The sequence below is a fragment of the Telmatherina bonti genome, assembly GCF_933228915.1.
Source record: "Telmatherina bonti genome assembly, chromosome: 10".
Classification (NCBI taxonomy): Eukaryota; Metazoa; Chordata; class Actinopteri; order Atheriniformes; family Telmatherinidae; genus Telmatherina; species Telmatherina bonti.
The window spans coordinates 22,647,775-22,668,181 of NC_136628.1; the positions used below are offsets into that span (position 1 = coordinate 22,647,775).

The 20,407-nt window shown below is 37.2% G+C and overlaps 2 protein-coding genes across 2 annotated transcripts; one reads left to right on the plus strand and one right to left on the minus strand.

The window, feature by feature from the left end:
- Positions 1 to 1,653: 1,653 nt before the first annotated feature.
- Positions 1,654 to 11,657, plus strand: LOC306761209 (V-set and immunoglobulin domain-containing protein 10-like 2; the record flags this gene model as incomplete). Its single annotated transcript, XM_079247312.1, has 12 exons — positions 1,654 to 1,720; positions 2,323 to 2,676; positions 5,177 to 5,452; positions 6,153 to 6,428; positions 7,081 to 7,368; positions 7,503 to 7,760; positions 7,860 to 8,150; positions 8,624 to 8,980; positions 10,004 to 10,126; positions 10,223 to 10,247; positions 10,350 to 10,450; positions 11,518 to 11,657. The coding sequence occupies 12 exons, from the start codon at positions 1,654 to 1,656 to the stop codon at positions 11,655 to 11,657; spliced, it is 2,556 nt and encodes an 851-aa protein (XP_079103438.1).
- A 465-nt stretch (positions 11,658 to 12,122) lies between these two features.
- chek1 (checkpoint kinase 1) lies at positions 12,123 to 20,020 on the minus strand (the record flags this gene model as incomplete). The annotated part of the gene is made up of 12 exons (XM_079247320.1): positions 12,123 to 12,432; positions 14,242 to 14,343; positions 14,493 to 14,624; positions 14,785 to 14,993; positions 15,477 to 15,584; positions 16,360 to 16,464; positions 17,827 to 18,015; positions 18,095 to 18,164; positions 18,244 to 18,308; positions 18,587 to 18,695; positions 19,549 to 19,663; positions 19,956 to 20,020. The coding sequence occupies 12 exons, from the start codon at positions 20,018 to 20,020 to the stop codon at positions 12,337 to 12,339; spliced, it is 1,365 nt and encodes a 454-aa protein (XP_079103446.1). The 3' UTR covers positions 12,123 to 12,336.
- Between the last annotated feature and the right edge of the window lie 387 nt (positions 20,021 to 20,407).

Here is a 20,407-nt window from a genome sequence, read left to right on the forward strand (position 1 = left end):
ACAGAAGGAATTCTGTAACTCATTCGCATCGACAGCTGACAGAAAACTGATCCATGCTTAAAACTTTTGAACTCAGCAAGTATCACCTCATATTATATTGGACAGAATTCATGTTTTACCGTTTGAAAAGTTTATTATGGATTGAGAGTGGATTAAAACTGACTTCAATGGATTCAAGGGAGCTAGATCACTAAAGCAAAACATTAAATGTTATTTTCACATTTTTCCCTGTTTTAATTCTTGCTTTACTTCATGTCATGTAATGTTTTATTATATGTGGGTATCAAAGTATCAAAGTGACAAAGTAAAACCTTTTCCCGGTAAAAACCTTATCATTTGTTAGGGATCAGTTGTATTCGTGCTTGCCAAGTGGGGGAAACTGATCTCAGTCCTGCATTCATTCATGACAAACATCTCACGTTACATCCTCATGGATCCACTTAACAGGCCTTGTTTTTCTTTCTGTTATATAAACACACTTACTCATTATTCATTTAAAAGAAAATCTAAAAAAAAATAATCACAAAATAAAATTAAGTCAATGACAGCACACACTTCATCCCCTTTAATCCCTCTGTTTTGAAAGAACCTTCTGTGATCAAAGATGATGCTGATACCTTCCTCCTGCATCCACCAGTACGTGTAGGATTATGGCACAACACTGTAACTTGAAGAGGCTGAAAAGGCAGAAAGTTGCATACTGCATATGTGAAAAAACGAACTAGCTCAAAATCTGTGTCACGTTTCTAACATTCTCATTGCCACCTGCAGCATTACATCACAGAAACATTATTAACAAAGCACCGGTAAGTGTTTGTCAAATTCTTGTTTATTTGTTGGACAGCTGTTGGGCATTGTTTAGTGATGTACATTGTTGCAGTGAGGGATGATGTGGGGTAAATGATAGAGACTTGATATTAAGTGGTATATGGGTTTTTATATGTAATTTGATTTTCACAATTTATAAATAGCCTTTCAGATGATCCAATGCTCCTTATGAAAACTTAAAGAAACTAAACAAAAACGAAGCTTGTAATTCAGTTGTGTCATCCTTTTTCCCTCCAACCATAGGCTCACCAATGAAGTTAAAAAAATTAAGAATTGAATTGCTTAAAAACATTCATTCAACACTGAAAGTAAGTGGAATACAAATTCCATGATGCTTGTACTTGCAGGTGTGACGTGAATGTCCTGCACTGAGGAATGTCCATGTTAACACAACAAATGAGATCTTCATTTAGGTTAGTGTGCAGGTGTGAACATTAGCATGTACCTTGGCGTGTGTGTGTGTAGATGGCTAACCCGGCGTATGAGGCTGTCTTGTATTATGAATGAGCGCAGTATCACTATGTTATTCTAACCCTGCAGAAAGAAGGACAGAGAGCTGGAGAGAAAGGAAAAACACATGAATTATTAAACATAAATCAGTTTGGTGACCCTCCGTCTCTTCCTACTGTCAGTCTGATGAAGTCAGTGCCTTCAGCTGGACTCCAGGAAACTTGTGGATCAGAGCAATGGAGGGACGTAACTTCAGGCAGGGACGATAGACCAGACGCTGTTTTAAAGGCTTAAGATTTTTACTTCTTAATTTCTGCAACATTTAAGAAAAAAATAAAATAAAAAGGCTGACGGACTCAGGATCATCATGATACCATGGTGGCCCAACTGCTAGGGCTGGCCTTGCTATATCTTACTACCAGTCCAGTCTCTACGGCAAATGGTAAAGTTTTTTTTAAAGTGTGTTTTAGATTCATTTACACTTATAGAGTGTTCTTTTAAAACAAGGTCTAAATTCTGTTCATGTTTTATTTGATTTTTGTGTCCATAATGTTACAGTATGGATTTAAGACTTGAATAAATTAATTTTGGAACGTGTTGCATTTGAAGTTTACCGTTTATGCAGTTACATTTCTTGTCAGTAATATCTTTATTGATATAGTTACATCTGCAATTAGCTAATATGACCAGGTGTATAGTCAGGCTAATTTATTTGGTGGAATCCAGTTTGGTGCAATTTATAATTTAAAATGAAGGAAATGGTTATATGTATTATATAAATAAGGATATAATGGATAAACCCTTTCAGGAGTCATGTGAGTGGAGCTAATTATGCTTGATGAATTGGATGCAGCAGTAAATTAAGTTAAAGAATACTCTAGAACAATGATTTTAATTCCTCTTATTAAAATATTACTTTTCTTCTGAAACTTGCTGTGTAATCAATCCTGCAGGGGAACACAAGCAGTGCATATGACACCACCATCTCCTTTTTCTTTCACAAACACGTAACAGGCATGTCAGCGTATCCAGTGCCGACTTCAGCCGTGGAGATCAAGCAGGACTGGGAGGTGGTGTACCGGGACACCAACGTGTATGGGGTAGTGGGCAAAGCAGTGATATTGGAATGTGGTTCTACAGTTCCTGACATGTACATATGGAGCTTCACCAAGCCAAACACTGAAGCCATAAAAGCTGTAGTGTATAATTTGGGGAAAGGAGCAAAGATCCAGAAGCTGGCTGAAACACTTGGACAGCTGACTATCATCTCAGAAAGTGCAGCTGTGAGCATTGAGAAGCTGCCTCTGGCTGCTCATGGCTTGTTCACCTGTCAGGCCTTCTATGACATAGAAACAGAGCCCAAAGTCTACTATTACTACGTACATCTGACTGTTCGAGGTAGGATACTGTTCTCCTAAAATCGTTTCCTTCTTCAGACACGAGTGTTGCTGTGACATAAGAGAGGAACCAACTTTTCTCTCATATCCCAACAATAATACTTTTTTTATTGCATACTTAATGAGCATGTGCGTGCATCAAAATATATTACTATACAAACTTTAGCTGCTACTCTCTCAATAGGATTAACATCAATAATCTGAAATATGTAAAAAAAAAATACAAACACTAATTTTCAGACTTATCTGGCATTTTTATTTTAAGATTAAATATGTTAGTAAGTCATGCATGATATTTTTCTGTGAAGTCTTCTTTCAGACAGGTGAAAAGAGACAGTCTAAAATCTTTTGGGAGTTTACTTTACTAGATTTAGTCTGTTTTAATGTTTGTGAAAAACTGGATAATTTTTAGTTGATGCAACAGTGGCATCCATTGACAATAACATTTTATAAAATGCTTCATCTCTTGACAAGTTTTTGTCAAAGTAAATGCTTCTGGAATGTTTTTTTTTTTTTTTAGATTTTCCATTTCACAAAAGAAATAATTTCATTTTTAAAAAAAATAAATAAAAAAATTTTGTTCTTGTGGTTTGAACTAAACTCTTCCTTTAACTAGAAGTAATTATTTAATTTCCTGAAAAGCTATGAAAACATCAAAAACATTAAACATTTATTCAATTTCTTAATGTGTGAACCCTATGTAAACATATTCTATATACTATACAGAAGCTTTTCTACATGTCACCTGATTTACATACATGTTTACTCCTTAAAAATAAAGTGTTATAATTTGCAAAAATGCAGTTTTATTCTGAAAATGAAAAAGCATTTCTGTTAATCCAATTTCATTTTAATTATGGAGCACACAGCCACTTCCACATATAACTACCATTAGGAAAGACTGTGGGACTGTCAAAACTGGACTTGAGATTCCATTTTTAAATGATCAAACAGGGGTTGTTTTCTATATTGTCTGACTTTTAAAAGTAGTTGTTGATAACGATTTATTGCAAAGTTTTTATAAATTCTTCTACATGGTCTGAACCACGAAAGAGCCACCAATAAATGTATGAATCCTTGTCAGCAAGGATACTTTTTCTGTCTTGTCTGCTAAACATGCTTGCTAACATGATGAATTTATACCACAGCTGCTGATTTGCTCTACAAATAATACATGTTTCGATATATTGATGAAAGAGGCTATACATGTAAGAGGGGTACAAACTAAACCAGGTTATTTGGGACTGTCCTTTACTAACATGCCCATACATAGATGCAAACAGATATGGACATGATTATGCTCAAAGAATAATGCTCTGTAGTGATAATGAAAGCAACTGCTGAAGGGTCAAAGTGGCATCAATAGCTGCACCACTTGCACCATCTACTTCAGAACCCCTTGTTGCGTTGGCGACTGACGGGCTAAAAATTAAATCTACCTGGAAATGCTTATATAAAGCACAATATCACCATCTACCTCAGAGGGCTAGTAGTTCATGACAGAATTATGAGTTCTGTTTAAAGGTTTGAACAGACAGCAGGTATGAAGACAGATGGACCGTTGGGTGATTTACATAAACTTCCCTAGAGACAAAATCCTGATTACTATGCGGTATGTGTCATGTCCCATATCTAAACCATACATTATGCTGATTTCTATTTGTTTCCTTAGATTTGCTCAGTCTTTTGTTTCATCATCTTTTCAAGCTTATCGGTCCCTTGATTTTCTTGTTGTTCGCAACAACAACCACATGACTGCTTCTGAATTTTACATTTTTTAAAAATACTTGTAATGCATAGAATACATGCATAGACAAAAGATCTCCAACTAAACTGAAAGGCTGCAGTCATGAATTATGTCCTGTTGTGGTACCAATAGGCATTTTCATAGTAAGCCAGTGCAGTGTCTTAAATATGCTTTCTATCTAATAACCAGATAGGTGACTCATATGGATGTCAATTTAAAAAAAGAGTCTCCTTCTCATCTCATCGGATTTTCCAAATGACTTTGTGATTTCATGCATTATTATTATAAATTATGCATATTTTAAGACGGGCAAAGTTGTGATTGAGTATCACAAACAATTTCTTGCTTTATCAGATATGTTTTTATCCACACAATACTGAGAAAAAAAAAACTCTTAATACAAAATTATTAAATTTAATTTCAGCAAAGAACTGGGCAAAACAAATTTAATGTTTAAATAAAGTAACATTATGCAAATTATTAAAATTAACATCTTTATTTTTAACATTTTATTAATAAACCCTTTTACATTTGCAAAACACACCTTAAAGTACTATGTAATTTTTAGTAAAACTATTCCTTAATTTTATGTTGAATGGAGAAACCAGTTTTTTTCTTCATTTTTTTAAAACCGGCAATGCACCATGACATTACATAGTAAAGATTAAAAAGTAAAAGGATCCATATATGTAAACTACATTTAACCTAAATTAGAAAACAGTACCCATAACTGTGTTACCTTTTCCCCATGTAGTCCCGGTCAGTAAGCCATACCTCCTGCTAAGTGATGCATCTCCAGTGGAAGGATCTACAATGTGGATGCGCTGTAATCTGGAAAATGGGACAGGGCCGATCCAGTATGTTTGGCAACACGAAACCTACAGTGGCAACATCACAGTTTTTGCACAGAGCAGCAGCAGCAGCATCAACGTGACTGATGTTAACAGAAACCACACCGGCTGGTACCGCTGTGTTGCCAGCAACGCTGTCAACAGTGAGAGCTCAAACCGACTATGGTTGGACACCATCTGTGAGTACAGAAGTGCTGAAATTTTATTTTAAGCTGTGTATTAGGAGTCAATTCTACTATTTATACAGTAATAGTATAGTACTGTAGGTATTAAACTGAGTATATTACTTTTTTTGCTGTAAAATAATAAATCGGTTATTCAAGCAACCAATGATTTGTTCACCAATGTATCTTTGTTTCTACAAGTTTTTTTTTGTTTGTTTTGTTTTTTAACAATAAATTGTATGCTACATTACTTGGCTAATATACTTTAAGAAAAAAAACTAGTATCAGCTTTTCTATATATACATATATATATATATATATATATATATATATATATATATATACATATATATATATATATATATGTATATATATATATATATATGTATATATATATATATATATATGTATATATATATATATATATATATATATATATATATATATATATATATGTATATATATATATATATATATATATATATATATATATATGTATATATATATACATATATATATATATATATATATATATATATATATATATATATATACATATATATATATACATATATATATATATACACACATATATATATATATATACACACATATATATATATACATATATATATATACACATATATATATATACACATATATATACACACACATATATATATGTAACCTTCACGTTTGTGTTCTTTCCTCCCAGTCGGTCCAGATGTTCCTAAGATAGATGTGACTCCATACAGCATAACAGAGAGAGGATACTCTGCTTTGGAGAGAGAGACAGTTTCTTTGCTGTGTCAAGCTCAGTCCAATCCAGCCAGTCAGTATGTCTGGTTCTACAACAACTCCCAGGTATACACCGGGCCACAGTTCACCATCACCAAGATCCTCCGCATGCACACTGGCGACTACGCCTGCTTGGCGCAGAACACCTACCTCAACACCCGCTCCAAGAAGACCATCAGCCTAACTGTCTACTGTGAGTGGGATTTTAGATGTCAAATCCATACTGTTAACCCTCCTTACTTCACTGTCAACCCCTATACCCTGTCCAAACCTGTGTGGTTTTTTTGTGTTTGTGCTGCCAGCTTCAGTGAGGTTGCCACACTGATATGGAACTTTCCTCTTTCACTTTAACATCTCTTCTATGTTTTATACATTAAACTCCTTTCCTCTATTTACATTTATTTCACTCAGTAAATATTTGCTCACTAAGAGTTCAAACCACACTTACACAACCACATAGCAACATATACACAGCGGAGAATGGAGGCACTGCAGAGCTATTCTCCCGTTTGGACTGAGAAGCTGGTGGGACTTTCTGGCAGGTACCTCGCTGTGATGTCACAGACATGGCAAGTGCTGGTTGGTTTATCACTTTATATGCTCAAAGCTCAGAATTTCCTTCATGTTTTGTAAAGAACTAAAAATTTTGAAGTCTTTACTTTAAATCAGTTTGAGATCCATCTCCATTATGGCAAAAAGTAAAATATAAGGTGAGATATATCAAACTTTTTTAGTAGTAGTACATGGTTCATTAATACAGTGGCCAAAGAAGAACAATTTCTTGCCATAAATAATTAATTTAACCACCTTTTTGCACATCACTACTTACTATTTCCTCTGTGCAGACCCCCCGGATGGCTCCCCTTCCTGCTCTGTGGAGCCCGCTCTGAATCATTCTTCTCTCAGACTGCTCTGCTCCTGGCCTGGTGGACTTCCCTCCCCTTCCCTCCACTGGACTGGAGACCTGATCCATGCAGGACAAAATGAAGTTGATAAAGGACAGCAAAGATATCTACTCAACGACACTGCCCTCTTGCTGTCCTCTGAAAGTCTCACCTCTAATACCAGCTTGTTCAAATGCCTGGGCCTCCATCCTGCCCTAAAGCAACCAGCAGAGTGCAACACACGCACATGTGAGAACCAAAGAAAAGAACATTTTTTAAAAAATTAGTGACAGTAAGAGAAGATATAATGGCTGAACTGGTTTTTTTTTGTTTTTGTTTTTTTTTAAATCTTAATCTTCAATGTTTTGCTGCTGTCCCACCAGATATCCCCCCTGCAGATCCAGTGTGTTTTGCCTATGTGACGAATAACAAAGAGTATCTGATGCTGTCCTGCTCCTGGGATGGAGGGGCCCCAAAAGCTTTAGTGTGGTGGGAGGGCCCTGGGGGACAGAGCAAAGGTGGAGAGGAAAACTCCAACATTCTCATCCTACGTTATGGCACTGTCCGCAATGGGAAACCCTATACCTGCTATGCTAAACACCCACTTCTGGTCCAAACCAAGGCCTGCAGACTCACTTTGGGTCAGTGCTCCTTCATGTTGTGCATTAACAAAAAAAACAGCAAATATAATTAGGTACTTAATCAATGTTTTTTTTTTTTTGTTTTTTTTTTAATGATAGAGGCCCCTGTATTGCTGACGCAGCGCAGAGTTGTGTCTGTATATGAGGGGAGTGATGTGCAGCTCACCTGCAATCTGAGAGCCAACTATCTTCCCGCCAATGAGATCACCTGGTTTAACAATCAGGGCGTTGATGTCCGAGACACGTCCAAGTACATGCTGCTGCAAACGTCTGCATGGGCAAATCTGACCGTGAGAGACACAGATGAGACACAAGACAGCGGCGAGTACAGGTGCTCCACTTCAAATGCAGTGGGAGGAGCTGAAATCAACATCACTTTGGTGGTCAAAAGTAAGAATCTGTTTTCCTTTATTTCAACTCTGTTGTCATCCTGACAAAGCTTTACATGATTTTTTTTTTCTTTTTTACTGAGAGTATGCTGACAATTCTTGTTCACCATAGAGACAACATAGAGGCTTCAATCACCTGAAATTGGTAAAAGCTTAAATGACTAGAATGGACAGCAGCTTAGTTTGCAAGAGATTTGTAAAATGAGAGAAGTTTTAGACATGTAGAAGATTCTGGGTGCAGATTTGGGTTAGAAGGACAATAATTGATACATTTTAATAAAAAGGTGTAGCTGTTTGTTGTTGTCTGTTGACCACACAATTATATAGTGGAACTAGTGGAGGACCAGCAGCTGCCTTACAGTTTGGCATCTTATCATATTTCAGCATCCTTTCAATTGATGCAATCTGCAAACAAAATTTTACTTTTCAGACCACATGACTATGCCTGTTTTTTTTTCTTTATCGCTGTATTAGAGCACCCCATGCCACCCAATGCAACCCTGGTCAGAGTTTCCTACAGTAGTCAACAGCGCAATGAGGTGGAGCTGGAGTGGCTTGTAGAGAATGAGAAAGATGGAGGCTGGACAGGTTTTTTCATTGAATACCAATGGGTGTCTGAACGACCAGGACGGAAAGGAGGCAGCAATTATTCACAGGAGCAGATGGAAGAGAGGACTACTGGTTCCCAATACTGGTACCAGGACTTTGTCCAGGATCCAGATGTCAGGAGTCACACGGTTGGCAGACTGACACCAGCTTATACCTACCAGTTCCGCATCAGGCCTATAAACTACCGCACCATCGGACACCCTTCTGCAGTAAAAACTCCAGGTACAGTAGAAGAACAGAGTAAGGGAAATGTGATTAAGATGTTTGATAAAAAAATAAAACAAAATAAACAAAATAATCACAGAGATAACACATTATATGATGACAGGTGAGTTAGGTTATAATTCAAAAATTGATGTCAGCGTTGTGCTGTGATTGCAGCTATAATCTGATGACAGTCTAACATTTTTCTTTTTTTTTTTTATCCATTTAGGTAAAAGAGTCACACTCAAACAATACACAAAAACTAACAGCGACACACACCTCACAGTTATTCACACTCTATTCATTTGATCTATACCTGCTTCCCTTTGCTCCACCTAACTTTCCCTGAAAGAGAGCATGTGTACTTTAACCTTTAACTTATAAATCATTTGCTTTAAATGTATTGTTAAAGGTATGACTAAGTTTGTCTATAGAAGTCATTTGATCATATAGGATGTTGATACATTTGTAGATAGAGGGGGTTTACTACAAACTTTCTTTTTCCACGACACCAAAGTAGTCTCTATGCGATTAGTTCATTCTAAGAGGAAGGAGACAAGCATTGCACTCAGTGCCGTTCTGTAAGTGTACACAGAACCTAAAGAGGGAAACTTTCTCTGACAAGATATTTAAGCATTAATATAGTAACTACTGATATTTTGTATGAGAAGTTTAGGTTTGGACAAGCTAGATAACATGAAAACAGTCCTGCTGTGCCAGACTTTTTGTTGTACACCCCTCAGGTAGCAGTACATAATATATCAGTGGTTTTCAACCTGTGAATGTTAGATGTATCAAATAATCCATATGGTTTAAAAAGAAAAAAAAACCCAAACACATCCAGTCATTAGACAATAATGGATAACAGTGCAGTAATGAGGAATTTGCAAAACAACAAAAAAATTCACCACTTAGATGAACTTTAAATTACACAGTTGGATAAAGCTGGGTTTAGAACCACTTAAGATATCTGTAGAAGACGCTGGAACAGCTGTTTCTTTAGGTGTTTTACTTTGCATTGTGTAACTGTGATGTTTGCAGCGGAACCGCGCTACAATATGTACCCTGCTGTGATTGGAGCAGCTATAGGTGGGATGCTCTTTGCAGCCATTCTTACGGTGCTGCTGCTTGTGTACATAATCCGCAACCGCCACAACAATCCTCGTAAGTCCCTCACCAGAGCAACACCATACTGCCGTAGTGTATGATAAATCCAATGACTCATAATTCTGTAATAACATCCCATATTTCTTTTTCCAGGACTACATGACATGCTTTTTGGCTTGTAAGTATCGCCGTCTTTGTCAATATTTGAGACCTTGAATGGAGAACCATATAAGTACAATTGATTATTATTTATAATCTGTTTTTCTGTTTGTTTCTGTAGGCAGCACAGCCAGTCAAGGGAGAACATAAACTTCCCAGAGGATGAAATTGTTGCTGGGTCAGAAGGAGGAATAGAAGAAATTGGCAGATCATCTAGTCCAGGCAAGATAAACTCACATCAAAGACATTCATGCAAGGCCAAGGATGGACAACATATCAGGGCTCCAACACTGGACCAGAAATTTAACTGCAAAGTAAACAAAATCTTTGGGAAAAAGAAAAAAAACAACTATTCCTGGTCTAAAGGAATAATGTGTGGGGCAAAAACAAACCATTTAAAGATGCTGCATTAGAATCTGAGGACTAAACATTTGGGAAAACAAGGACCAAAGCACCTTTTTCTGATTTGAAAAAGTCTGAGGGGTGATACCTGCTTCAGACTGAGACCTGATATTAAGTAGGTATTTTATAACCAGTACTGATAAAACACAGCAGGAAAACAAAAAAAAAAAAGAAAAAAAAAAAGAAAAAAAAAGAAAAAAAAAGAAGAAACTCATGTTACATGGTTCAAGGTTGGAGCACTTACGTTGTACGGTGCAGTTTCTCAGCTCAACGCTGCTAGACGAAAGGTTCCAGGAAAATGCACAATAATTGTCAGTGTGTCATCACATGAAGGTCAGAAAGTTACATAGTGCTACTTTATGGGGAGCTGCCTGAATTCAGGCAATCAATAGGAATGATGATTCTAAAAATACAGGAACTTTCCACAATCTGTGATGGTTGTCCTCTGTAAGCAGCCAGATACTGTATACAGTGCATTTTAGATAAGAAACAAACTCTATTGGAAATAAATGTGAAGAAGAATCAATGAGGTAGTGTAAACATTAAAACATAAATAATAGCATGTAGCTTCACTATAAAAGCACAACTTACTACGGTAACTTCAACGCATGCCACAAGAGTTTGTGATTACATCGGTAATGTTAAGGAAGTGGCTGCAGGAGAAATAGGTCACCTTGTCCTTCACTGACAAGTTTGAGGAAAACGCACAGAATTAAGTAAACCACCCTTAAACATGACTGAAGGATAGAACTCTTGAGGCAGTCCAGATGTGCCAAAATCTTGAAAACTTATGAAGGCTCATTTTGTCCACTGGAGCATTAATAGACAACAGGGACAACCAGCACATTGTCTACATGATGCTGAACCTCTATGTATGTCTTTTTCAGGTCCAACCATGGCTATACCCCGGGCATCCTCACCCCTGAGTAGTACCTCCACCCCCACCCCCACCACCCAAGTTACTCCCCCTGGGGATGAAAACGAACCTGTGAGCGTCACAATCACAGTCAAAGCAACAGGCTCCTAACTGGACATCAGAGGCTTTAAGCCGAAACTGAACTTGCAACTATTACTTTTTGTTTGAGCAACTGTTTGTTACTCATCCCAGCCACAGCAACATCTCCATCTTCTCATATATCCTGCAACACAAAACTCTGTCATACAGCTAGAACAGTATGAGCTTGACAGCTCATGCATATATTTGTGAGAATGTGTGTTACTTAACACAGATTTCTGTATTAGTAGACCACAGACAGGTTCTCAGTGGCCCTTCTTCAGATAACACTTTGAAATTTTTTAGAAAATGGTAAATGGCATTGACACCATTCTATTATCCTAATATAATTGGCCAGAAAACATTTCAAATACTGTGTAATTTAAATTTATTTATTTATTTAACTTTGGATGTTATCATATCAAACATAATCAGAACAAGTCAGTCTTTGCAACTGCAGATGGAGGACAAGCACTCACAAACATGCTCCCCCATCCCTCTGCACATAACTTCACCTGCAGTCACATTCTAACCAGAAAGTAAACCGATAAAAATAACATATTAAATACTGTCAGAAAAAGACATGACCTGATTTTTCCTTTGCCCTTCTGCTTCACAAGGATAAAAGAAAACAAGTGTCTATGTTTCTGAAGCCAACAATCAACAGAACATGTAAATATGTACAGTTGAATGGTGGGTTTATAGTTGCAGCTCATGTGAAGGGGAGTAAAATCTTCTGAGTGCTGACAATGTCACTGAGCTTCTGCTTCATCTTCACAAAGAGACGCTTGAACTCCAAACCGTCACCCTGAAAACATACAGATGCATGAATATCTCTGATAACAACACAACAAAAATAAAAAAAAAAAAACTCTTGGATCATTTCAACTGATCACAACAAAGTGTTTCTGCAGCCATCAGCTCTGCCACAATTTAACAAGAGCACGTGAATAAACGACTGAGATGACAGGTAAATTATTCACCATCATCGCCGCGTCATTGACATTATTTGCCATGAGGGTTGCACACTGATATCAGCATGTAATTGCATTGGCTGATAAAGACTTTGAAATGAAATATTAGCATTTGGCAGAAACCTAGAGACAGGCTGACGGGCAGATTTAGTCTGTTTGTGGATAATTTCCAGACTCACACTAGAAGGAGCCCATACAGTTTGCTGAAGTAGTATGAAGGAAATCATTCTGGTTAAAACTTATAGAAGGACATATAAAAGTTAAATACAGTTAAGCATTGATTATACTGTATATGAGATGCGTTTTTTTGTTTTTTTTTCTTGGCAAGAAAGCCAGACTCTCTCGGTGTACCAGCGTAGAGTCTGGGGACTCGCTCGCGTCAAAGGATTTCTAGGGCAGGATACACAAGCGTGGAGTAAACCAATCAGAAAAATGGCAGATGTGACGTCAATAAAGCGGTAGCCTACAATGACCAGAAGTGTCAAGGAGAGCGAACGCAACAGAAGAAAATAAACATGCCCACACGACCTGTGTTGTTTTTGCTGTAAAAACCTGAGGCTACATGGTGTTATTGGCAACTTGGTGATGCTTTTTGAACCTAATCGTTAGGGGTGGGAAAATCAAATAAATAATAATAATTTAAAAAAAAAAAAAAATCGAGTATCAGGACTTTTTGTTCCACAATTTAAAAAAATCAAATTTTTTTGTGTTACAAATTTGATTTTATTTTTCAAATAAATAAAAATAATCCATTATAAAATTTTTTTTGTCATTTTTATTTTTCTTAATTGATCTTCTTACTTGTCTTCTCGGGCGTTAGAGCAGCAGAATGATGGTCTAGTCCTTATTGAAATTAAGAAAAGTTTTTTGTCTAAAAAAATTAGCAATATCGAAGAATTGTGAGAATCGCAATTTAAATAGAATCGGCACCCCCAAAAAAAATCGGAATCAAATCGAACTGGGACAAAAGGATATCGTCACAGCCCTACTAATCATAGAAATCGTAGAAGAAACAAAGTCCTGCCATCTTTGTTCGCCATCTTGAATGTTTTGAAGAATACATGGTGACACAAGGCAAGAGGCAAGAGTCTCCTCAAAATCAACCAGTCAGAGTGGACGGTTTGTTTAAGACTGATGCTAATTTCCGTGAAGGGGAGGGTCGCTCTGTATTGAATATATAGAGCACCCCAGTCTGGCGAACCATGCTATGTTTTTCTGTCTGCCATTGTGTTAATTTATGACAAAAACACAAAGAAAAAGATCAAATTTCCTTCATTTCCAGATTTCCTTTTCTGTATGAGGTAACAATGTAAAACCACTCATCATTAGCAGCCATTTTTACTTTGTCCAAGAGCCTTGTATTATATGCATTGTTATATTTATGAGAATTTTTTTACCTTCACATAATTACAGCATCAGAGACATGTCATCAGTGTGGATGTGTGCTTGGATTAAAATGAAAAAGACTGAATGAGGATTTCCCTCCAGACCTCTACTGCTGCTGCTTCTGTACCTCAATATTTTCTGTTGCGTCTCCATAACTTTTTTGTGAGAGTGAATGTTGTCGCTTTAAGAACTATTCTATCTCAACTTTGGTGTGTTAACATGATGGAAACACACCAGGCCAATGTGCAACAACCTACCTTGGACAATCTGAAGTCCAGCAGCACTCTCTGATCCATCTCTAGCAAATGGACTTTGAAGATGAGTTTGTTGTTCCGTTTGTCCAGTGTGCTCACCGTCACCTAAAGGCAACAGACAGTTTTTCTTCAACTAAAACAAGCTATGGCTGTTCACAGCTACAGAACACTTCTGTTAATTCTGTGTTTTCTTTACTACTGTCTTTTTAGAATAGCATATTAATACTCCGGGAATGTCTTTGGAGCAGACTTACCTGTTTGGTGCAGGTGAGTTTGAAACCAAGTGCCAGACCATCACATACGTCTTTCAGGGCAGATAAGGAAGCATCAGCACCCACATTAGTGAAGAAACGTGTCATCCTCCGCACTAGTCTCTGAAAAGGTGACTACGCACAGAGACAAACGTATGGTTGGGTCATGTTGTAGAACATGATCATTTGATAAGAAAGTAAACAAAAACATTACTTTGGATGACAACCACATTGTCAAATATAAAAAAAACAAAACAGCCTCCAATATTCTAAAACCAGTGTGAAACAGAGTTACCTGACTGGCTCCAGGTGTAGCTAGCAACTGACTTCCCAGTAACATGTGTTCAGGCTTCGTCGGCTGGGAGAAGCTCACTTGACCTTCCGTTTGACCAAATACCAACATGGCTTCCCAGCCACAAGCTGCAAAATCAGGCTGAGAGCTGGAAAACTGCATCCTGTCATCACTACAGGCAGAAAAAATGGTGTTTAGATCAAAGAGACTCCCTAAAAATAAAATACTGAGTTGAAAGACGGATGACAAAGATTTGACCTGTTGGTCCGCGGTACAAGTTCGACATCAGATTTTAATACTTTGTTTCCTCTTGAGCTGAGACAACCTAAAGAGAAGATGAAGCAGAAATCAGTCCAGTAAACACTGAGCTATTTAGATCCTAACTTTGTATAAAAAAAAAAAGGAAATCTTTGCTGTCCAGTTTTGGTCACACTGTAAAGAAACAAAACCATGGGAAAAAAAAAAAAAAAAGAAGCTATGGGGGGGTTGAAACAGTCAGATTGTCTTGGAAAAGTAATGCGTTTGTACTTATGTTTCATTTTCAAATTTACACCTCCATCACCCAAAGATAAAAACAAAGCCCAACTTAAAAAAAAAAAAAAAAATCACCACAATGCTTCCATGTCATCAGGCTTGAACAGTAAAAGTATGCATACGATGCTGGACGTCTGAGAGGATTAAAACTGAATGGAAACTGTTGTGCTGACATTGTAACTTGCCTTGTGTGAACCAGCGATCTTTCCGGATGTCTGAAATGGTGATTCGTGCATCTGGACTGGCCAGCAGTAACTTGGACAACAAACCTGAAAGAAATTAGAAAATGTCAGTAAATGCTATTTTTAATACACATTAATCTTATTGAAAAGATATGTCTGTACATTATCACACACATTTTAAAATAACAGATATATCTACTCTCAGTACTGGAGAATATTTCATCTTGAGAACATTTATAAGATAATTTAGCAAACAATCAATGCCATAACATTATAAATACCGTATTTACTGTTGTGGCTGTAAATGCATCGTACATACACTTCTAATCACTGACACATAAATCCGAATGCGGTTATTACATTTATATTGAGGATATCTTTGTTTTCTAATTCACCTTGTAGTGTTTTTTTATGTGAGCTGACACAATGACAAAAAACTTTCTCGAAAGTGTTAGTTTTTAAAAGTGTTGAAGGAGCCAAGTCTATACTGAGCTACTGAGACTGACGCTTTGCTGTACACTGTCTATAATAATTTATTTTCCACTCTGATTCTTCTTGTTGCAGATTCAGTCATAATCTATTCATTTGATCGTGCAATAAAGTATCTTTGTGGCAAACAAACAGCGTTAACTCATCTCATGCGGTTAAAAGCCCTTTGCCGTTCCGGTCCAAACATCTGATGACCCAGTGACGTCTTCTCTTTAACAGCATCAAGGTGAATTACAGCCAAACAATTTGCTCCTATAAACACTTCTTGAAGAGTTTAACTTCAACTTGGATGTACCAAAACTACTGAATGGTATTAAAATCAAATAATATAACTTTTACTACCAGCTCTAGTTTTCATTCCTCTGAAACTTACTGAGAGGCATTGGCTGTATTTTCTTCCATGGAGGTAGGTATGTTTTCCTCTGAAGCCAGTCTGAATACTCCTGACAGCTCTCAGTCGGCTGATCCCACGGCAGCTCTAACGGAGCAACACACAAGACAGTAACAGCGTTTCCTTGTATCCCCTGCCTGTTGTGACTTTTACTGTTCATCATGTATACTAGTGACATTGTTAATATATAAAGTCTTACACTAACTAAAAAAAACACCTGATGACAATAATGTTAAAGTGTAAATTATGGAGACTGCTAAACAAATGTTTCACCCACTAATAGAGCAAACTGGTTTTTCCTCAGCTAAACTAAATGCAACAGCACCCAGTGTGTCCAATTTCATAAAATTGTTTATGTAGGAACACTTCCTGGATTCATCTTGTCTCGGACAAGGTGTTTTTTGGTTAGGGTAGAATGTACTTAAAAAGCAGAGGAAAAAAAAAACAAACTTCTAGGCACTCGCCTTTAAAAATAGCTAAAATAGGAGTCAGCATCAATAACTAAGGCCAGCAGGCTGAACTGATTTAGTGTCTCTTTAAAAGTTACCATGACGATGCCATAGGCATTTTTGTTTTAAAGGAGAAAATGTTGTTTTCTGCTGCTAGACTACCAGTCTGTGTGGCCATCATGTCAAAACACAAATTTGGAGTGCATGTATTACTGCAAAACATTATTTAAGCTGCCAGCTGGAGGAAAGCGGAATGCTTGTGCAGAAGATTCTTAGATCTGTGCAAACAGACTAAACTTGCATCATCCTCCAAAAGTTGTGAGATAATTTTTTTTTTTTTTTTTTTTAATCCTCCAAAAGTAGCTGAGTCTTCTTCATGTATTAATTAATTTATTTTCTATTCTACATGGTCCAATTAAGGGTCGTGGGGAAGCTGGAGTCTATCCTAGCAATCAACAGGTAAGACCGAAGGTAGAGCCTGGAAAGGTTGCCAGTCCATCACAGGGCCAACACATTCATTCCCAGGGACAATTTAGACTAACCAATTAACCTAATATGCATGTCTTTGGATGGTGGGAGGAAGTTGGAGCACCCATACAGAACCCGGGTGCTCAAGGGAAGGAATATTGAATACTTATTACACTATCACACCCACAACAAAACGCTACATCCAACTAGCAACAACTTAATACCTAACTTCCTGGCATACTTCATATCTCTGACTAAGTACAACATAAACACAAAAAAAGAAAAAAGGAGACTTTACCTAATCTCTTCACACAAATGTGTGCCTGAGACATTTATGGCACTTATTTAGTATTATACACATGCAACAAAAGAATACCACATACTCAGTGTTTCCCCTGATGTTTGCATTTTGACTGCACACCTGTAATCTACATGCCAAACCCTGGAACAACTATCAAGACAGTTGGATAAATGAGGTAGTATCTGCTGTATTGAATGTCCCTGCTATCCAAACAGCCATTTGTGCTCTCACCTCCAGCCAGCATGGCAGTCAGGACTATCCCACAAGCCCAGATATCTGCAGGCTGAGCTCTGTACTCTGTTTGGCTGAGAAGCTCTGGAGCAACGTATGGAAGAGTTCCACAAAGTCGATTGAGAAGGCGCTCCCGGCCTTTGAAGCGAAACATTGTGGCCAGGCCAAAATCTGTCAGCTTCAAGTTGTCTAAAGATAAGAACAAAAATAATCGTACATACTTACACTTACTAATTTTATAATATATGAACCAATTGTATTTCCTTACCTTTGTCATCAAGCAAAATGTTCTCTGGCTTTATGTCTCTATGTGTGATGCCAAGGCTGTGGAGGTACTCCTGCAAAGATGCAACTAATAAGGTATACCAGCTGAAACATTTGCAGCAAGTCACATTGGTACAGGTTTGGGTCACTCACCACAGCTGCTATTAGCTGCTTGAATAATGTATGAGCATCCCTCTCTGCCATTCCAACATCAGGTTCTAAAACCACAAGAGGGCAAGAGATCAGAGGCTGTGTCTACTGTACCGCAAGTCAAATTTCAATTAAATATAAATAAAATAACAAGGCTAATTACTGGAAGGCTTCCAAAGAACAATCTGTTTCTTTTAACCAAATCAAATGAAGTCAACACGAAACAAGCAGCAGTAATTAAATGTGTAAATACAACAATTGTACTTATGAATGACAGTAAACTAGGAGACAAGACTGCTGTACAACTTTCTTTTTTAAAATGAAAAAAAAAAGTGGCCTGTCTTACCGATACGGTCGAAAAGCTCTCCTCCTGTGCAGTATTCCAGAAACAGGTAAACAGTTGGTCCCTCTTTCCGATGCCCAAAAAACCTCACAATGTTGGGGTGGATGAGCATCTAGCAAACATGAATAAATCTTCTGTTACTGAGCAGGGTATTTATAAAACTGCCCAACTGATTAAATTGCACCTTAGAAATGTACTCAAATTCAGCTCTCAAAAAGTGCTATAGAACAGACAGCCCAATTAAAGGAAGAAAAGTAGCTCCAAAAAAAAAAAAAAAAAAAAAAAAGCTTAAGATGGGATATTCTACCAAATATAAGTACACAAAAGTAATATTTTTTTCTAGCCAATACGCATTGGTGTATTTTTATGATTCTTGCCTATTTTTAATAAAGGCTTTTTAATCAATCCACTTTAAGTGCCTGGACCTGGATTTTTTTTCCATTTTTTATACAGCTTCTTCTCCATACTTTTTTTCTGTTAAGAAATTTGTGCATTCAGTTTGTATGATAATTACAAAATATAAACCAAATATGAATTGGCTGATTCATTAAATTTAGATTCCTTCAGATTCCCTTTAGTAAACAGACAAAAGAACTTTCTTTACTCATCCTTCAGGTTAACTAACTTGCAGTTCCTAAAGTTTCTAAAAAGTCAAAACGGGAGGCAGAGCCTTTCTTATCAGTTCAGTTTGGGTTTGAGAAGGTGACACCATAGCAGTCTTTAATATTAAGCTTAAAACTTTCCTTTTTGATAAACTATTGTTATGGCTGGCTTGGGAGACTGAATCACAGAGCCCATTCAGTGAAACTTAAATAGTTCCATGCCTGCTCTTTTTTTCCCCTCACCATTGCTCTGTCCCACTTAGAAAATAGTTATGTGACTTTAGCTTCTTTCATTTTTTAAAAGAATCTTTTTTCTATAAAACTTTGACAACAAATTTCCTTCAGTGAAAGATGATAATCTACCTTATGAACGCAGACCTCTTTCTTGACGTTGTCAGCACACTCTTTAGCCTGAGAAGTATCGATCACCTTCACTGCGACCGCCTCCTCCGTCTGTCTGTTCACCAACAGCCTCACTCTGAAACCATAAAGACAAAGACAATTGACCAGTTAGATGACAACTAGATGAGGCAAAGCAATGTGAGGGGAATAGTAACACATGCAGGTGAACTTGGTGCAAATAAAAACAGGCGGAGCTTTTGTCTTCTAGCTTTGTTCTCGAAATAGCATGTAGTCGTTTTTACTAACTTAACAGCTTTCCAGGAAATATTATTAAAAAATAAATAAATAAAAAGTGTGCAATCCACTAGCTATGTAAAATGTTAAATCATAGGCTACATATATATATTTCAAAAGATGGGCATTCATACTCTCCATAGGCTCCTTCTCCCAGGGTCTGAACGAGGTCCCAGTCTTGCACGAAAGGGACTGCCATCCTAAGACCAACCGAAGCAGTCGGTCGTAAAACACACACAAACATACACGCACAACATTATACAGTAAAACTACTCATTTGTGAACCGAGGGAAAGATTCTAACCCCCCCAACCTGAAGTTTTACTATTTTGCATGTCAAACTGTTCAATTGGTTGAGGGAACTGTGATGTTAAATATACCGAAGCGTTGAAGGAAACACAACAAGCGCGACACTGAGTTGCTGGTATGTATTCCGATAATCATCATACCTAAACCGTGCTTATCCAAAATTGCGTTTTCCACACGTAGCTGTTCGCAAAAGATTTAAAAAAAAAAAAAAAAACCCGTTGTCATTCGGAAATTTCGGCACAAACTTGGCGCGTTTTGGTTTTTCCACCTTGGCTTCC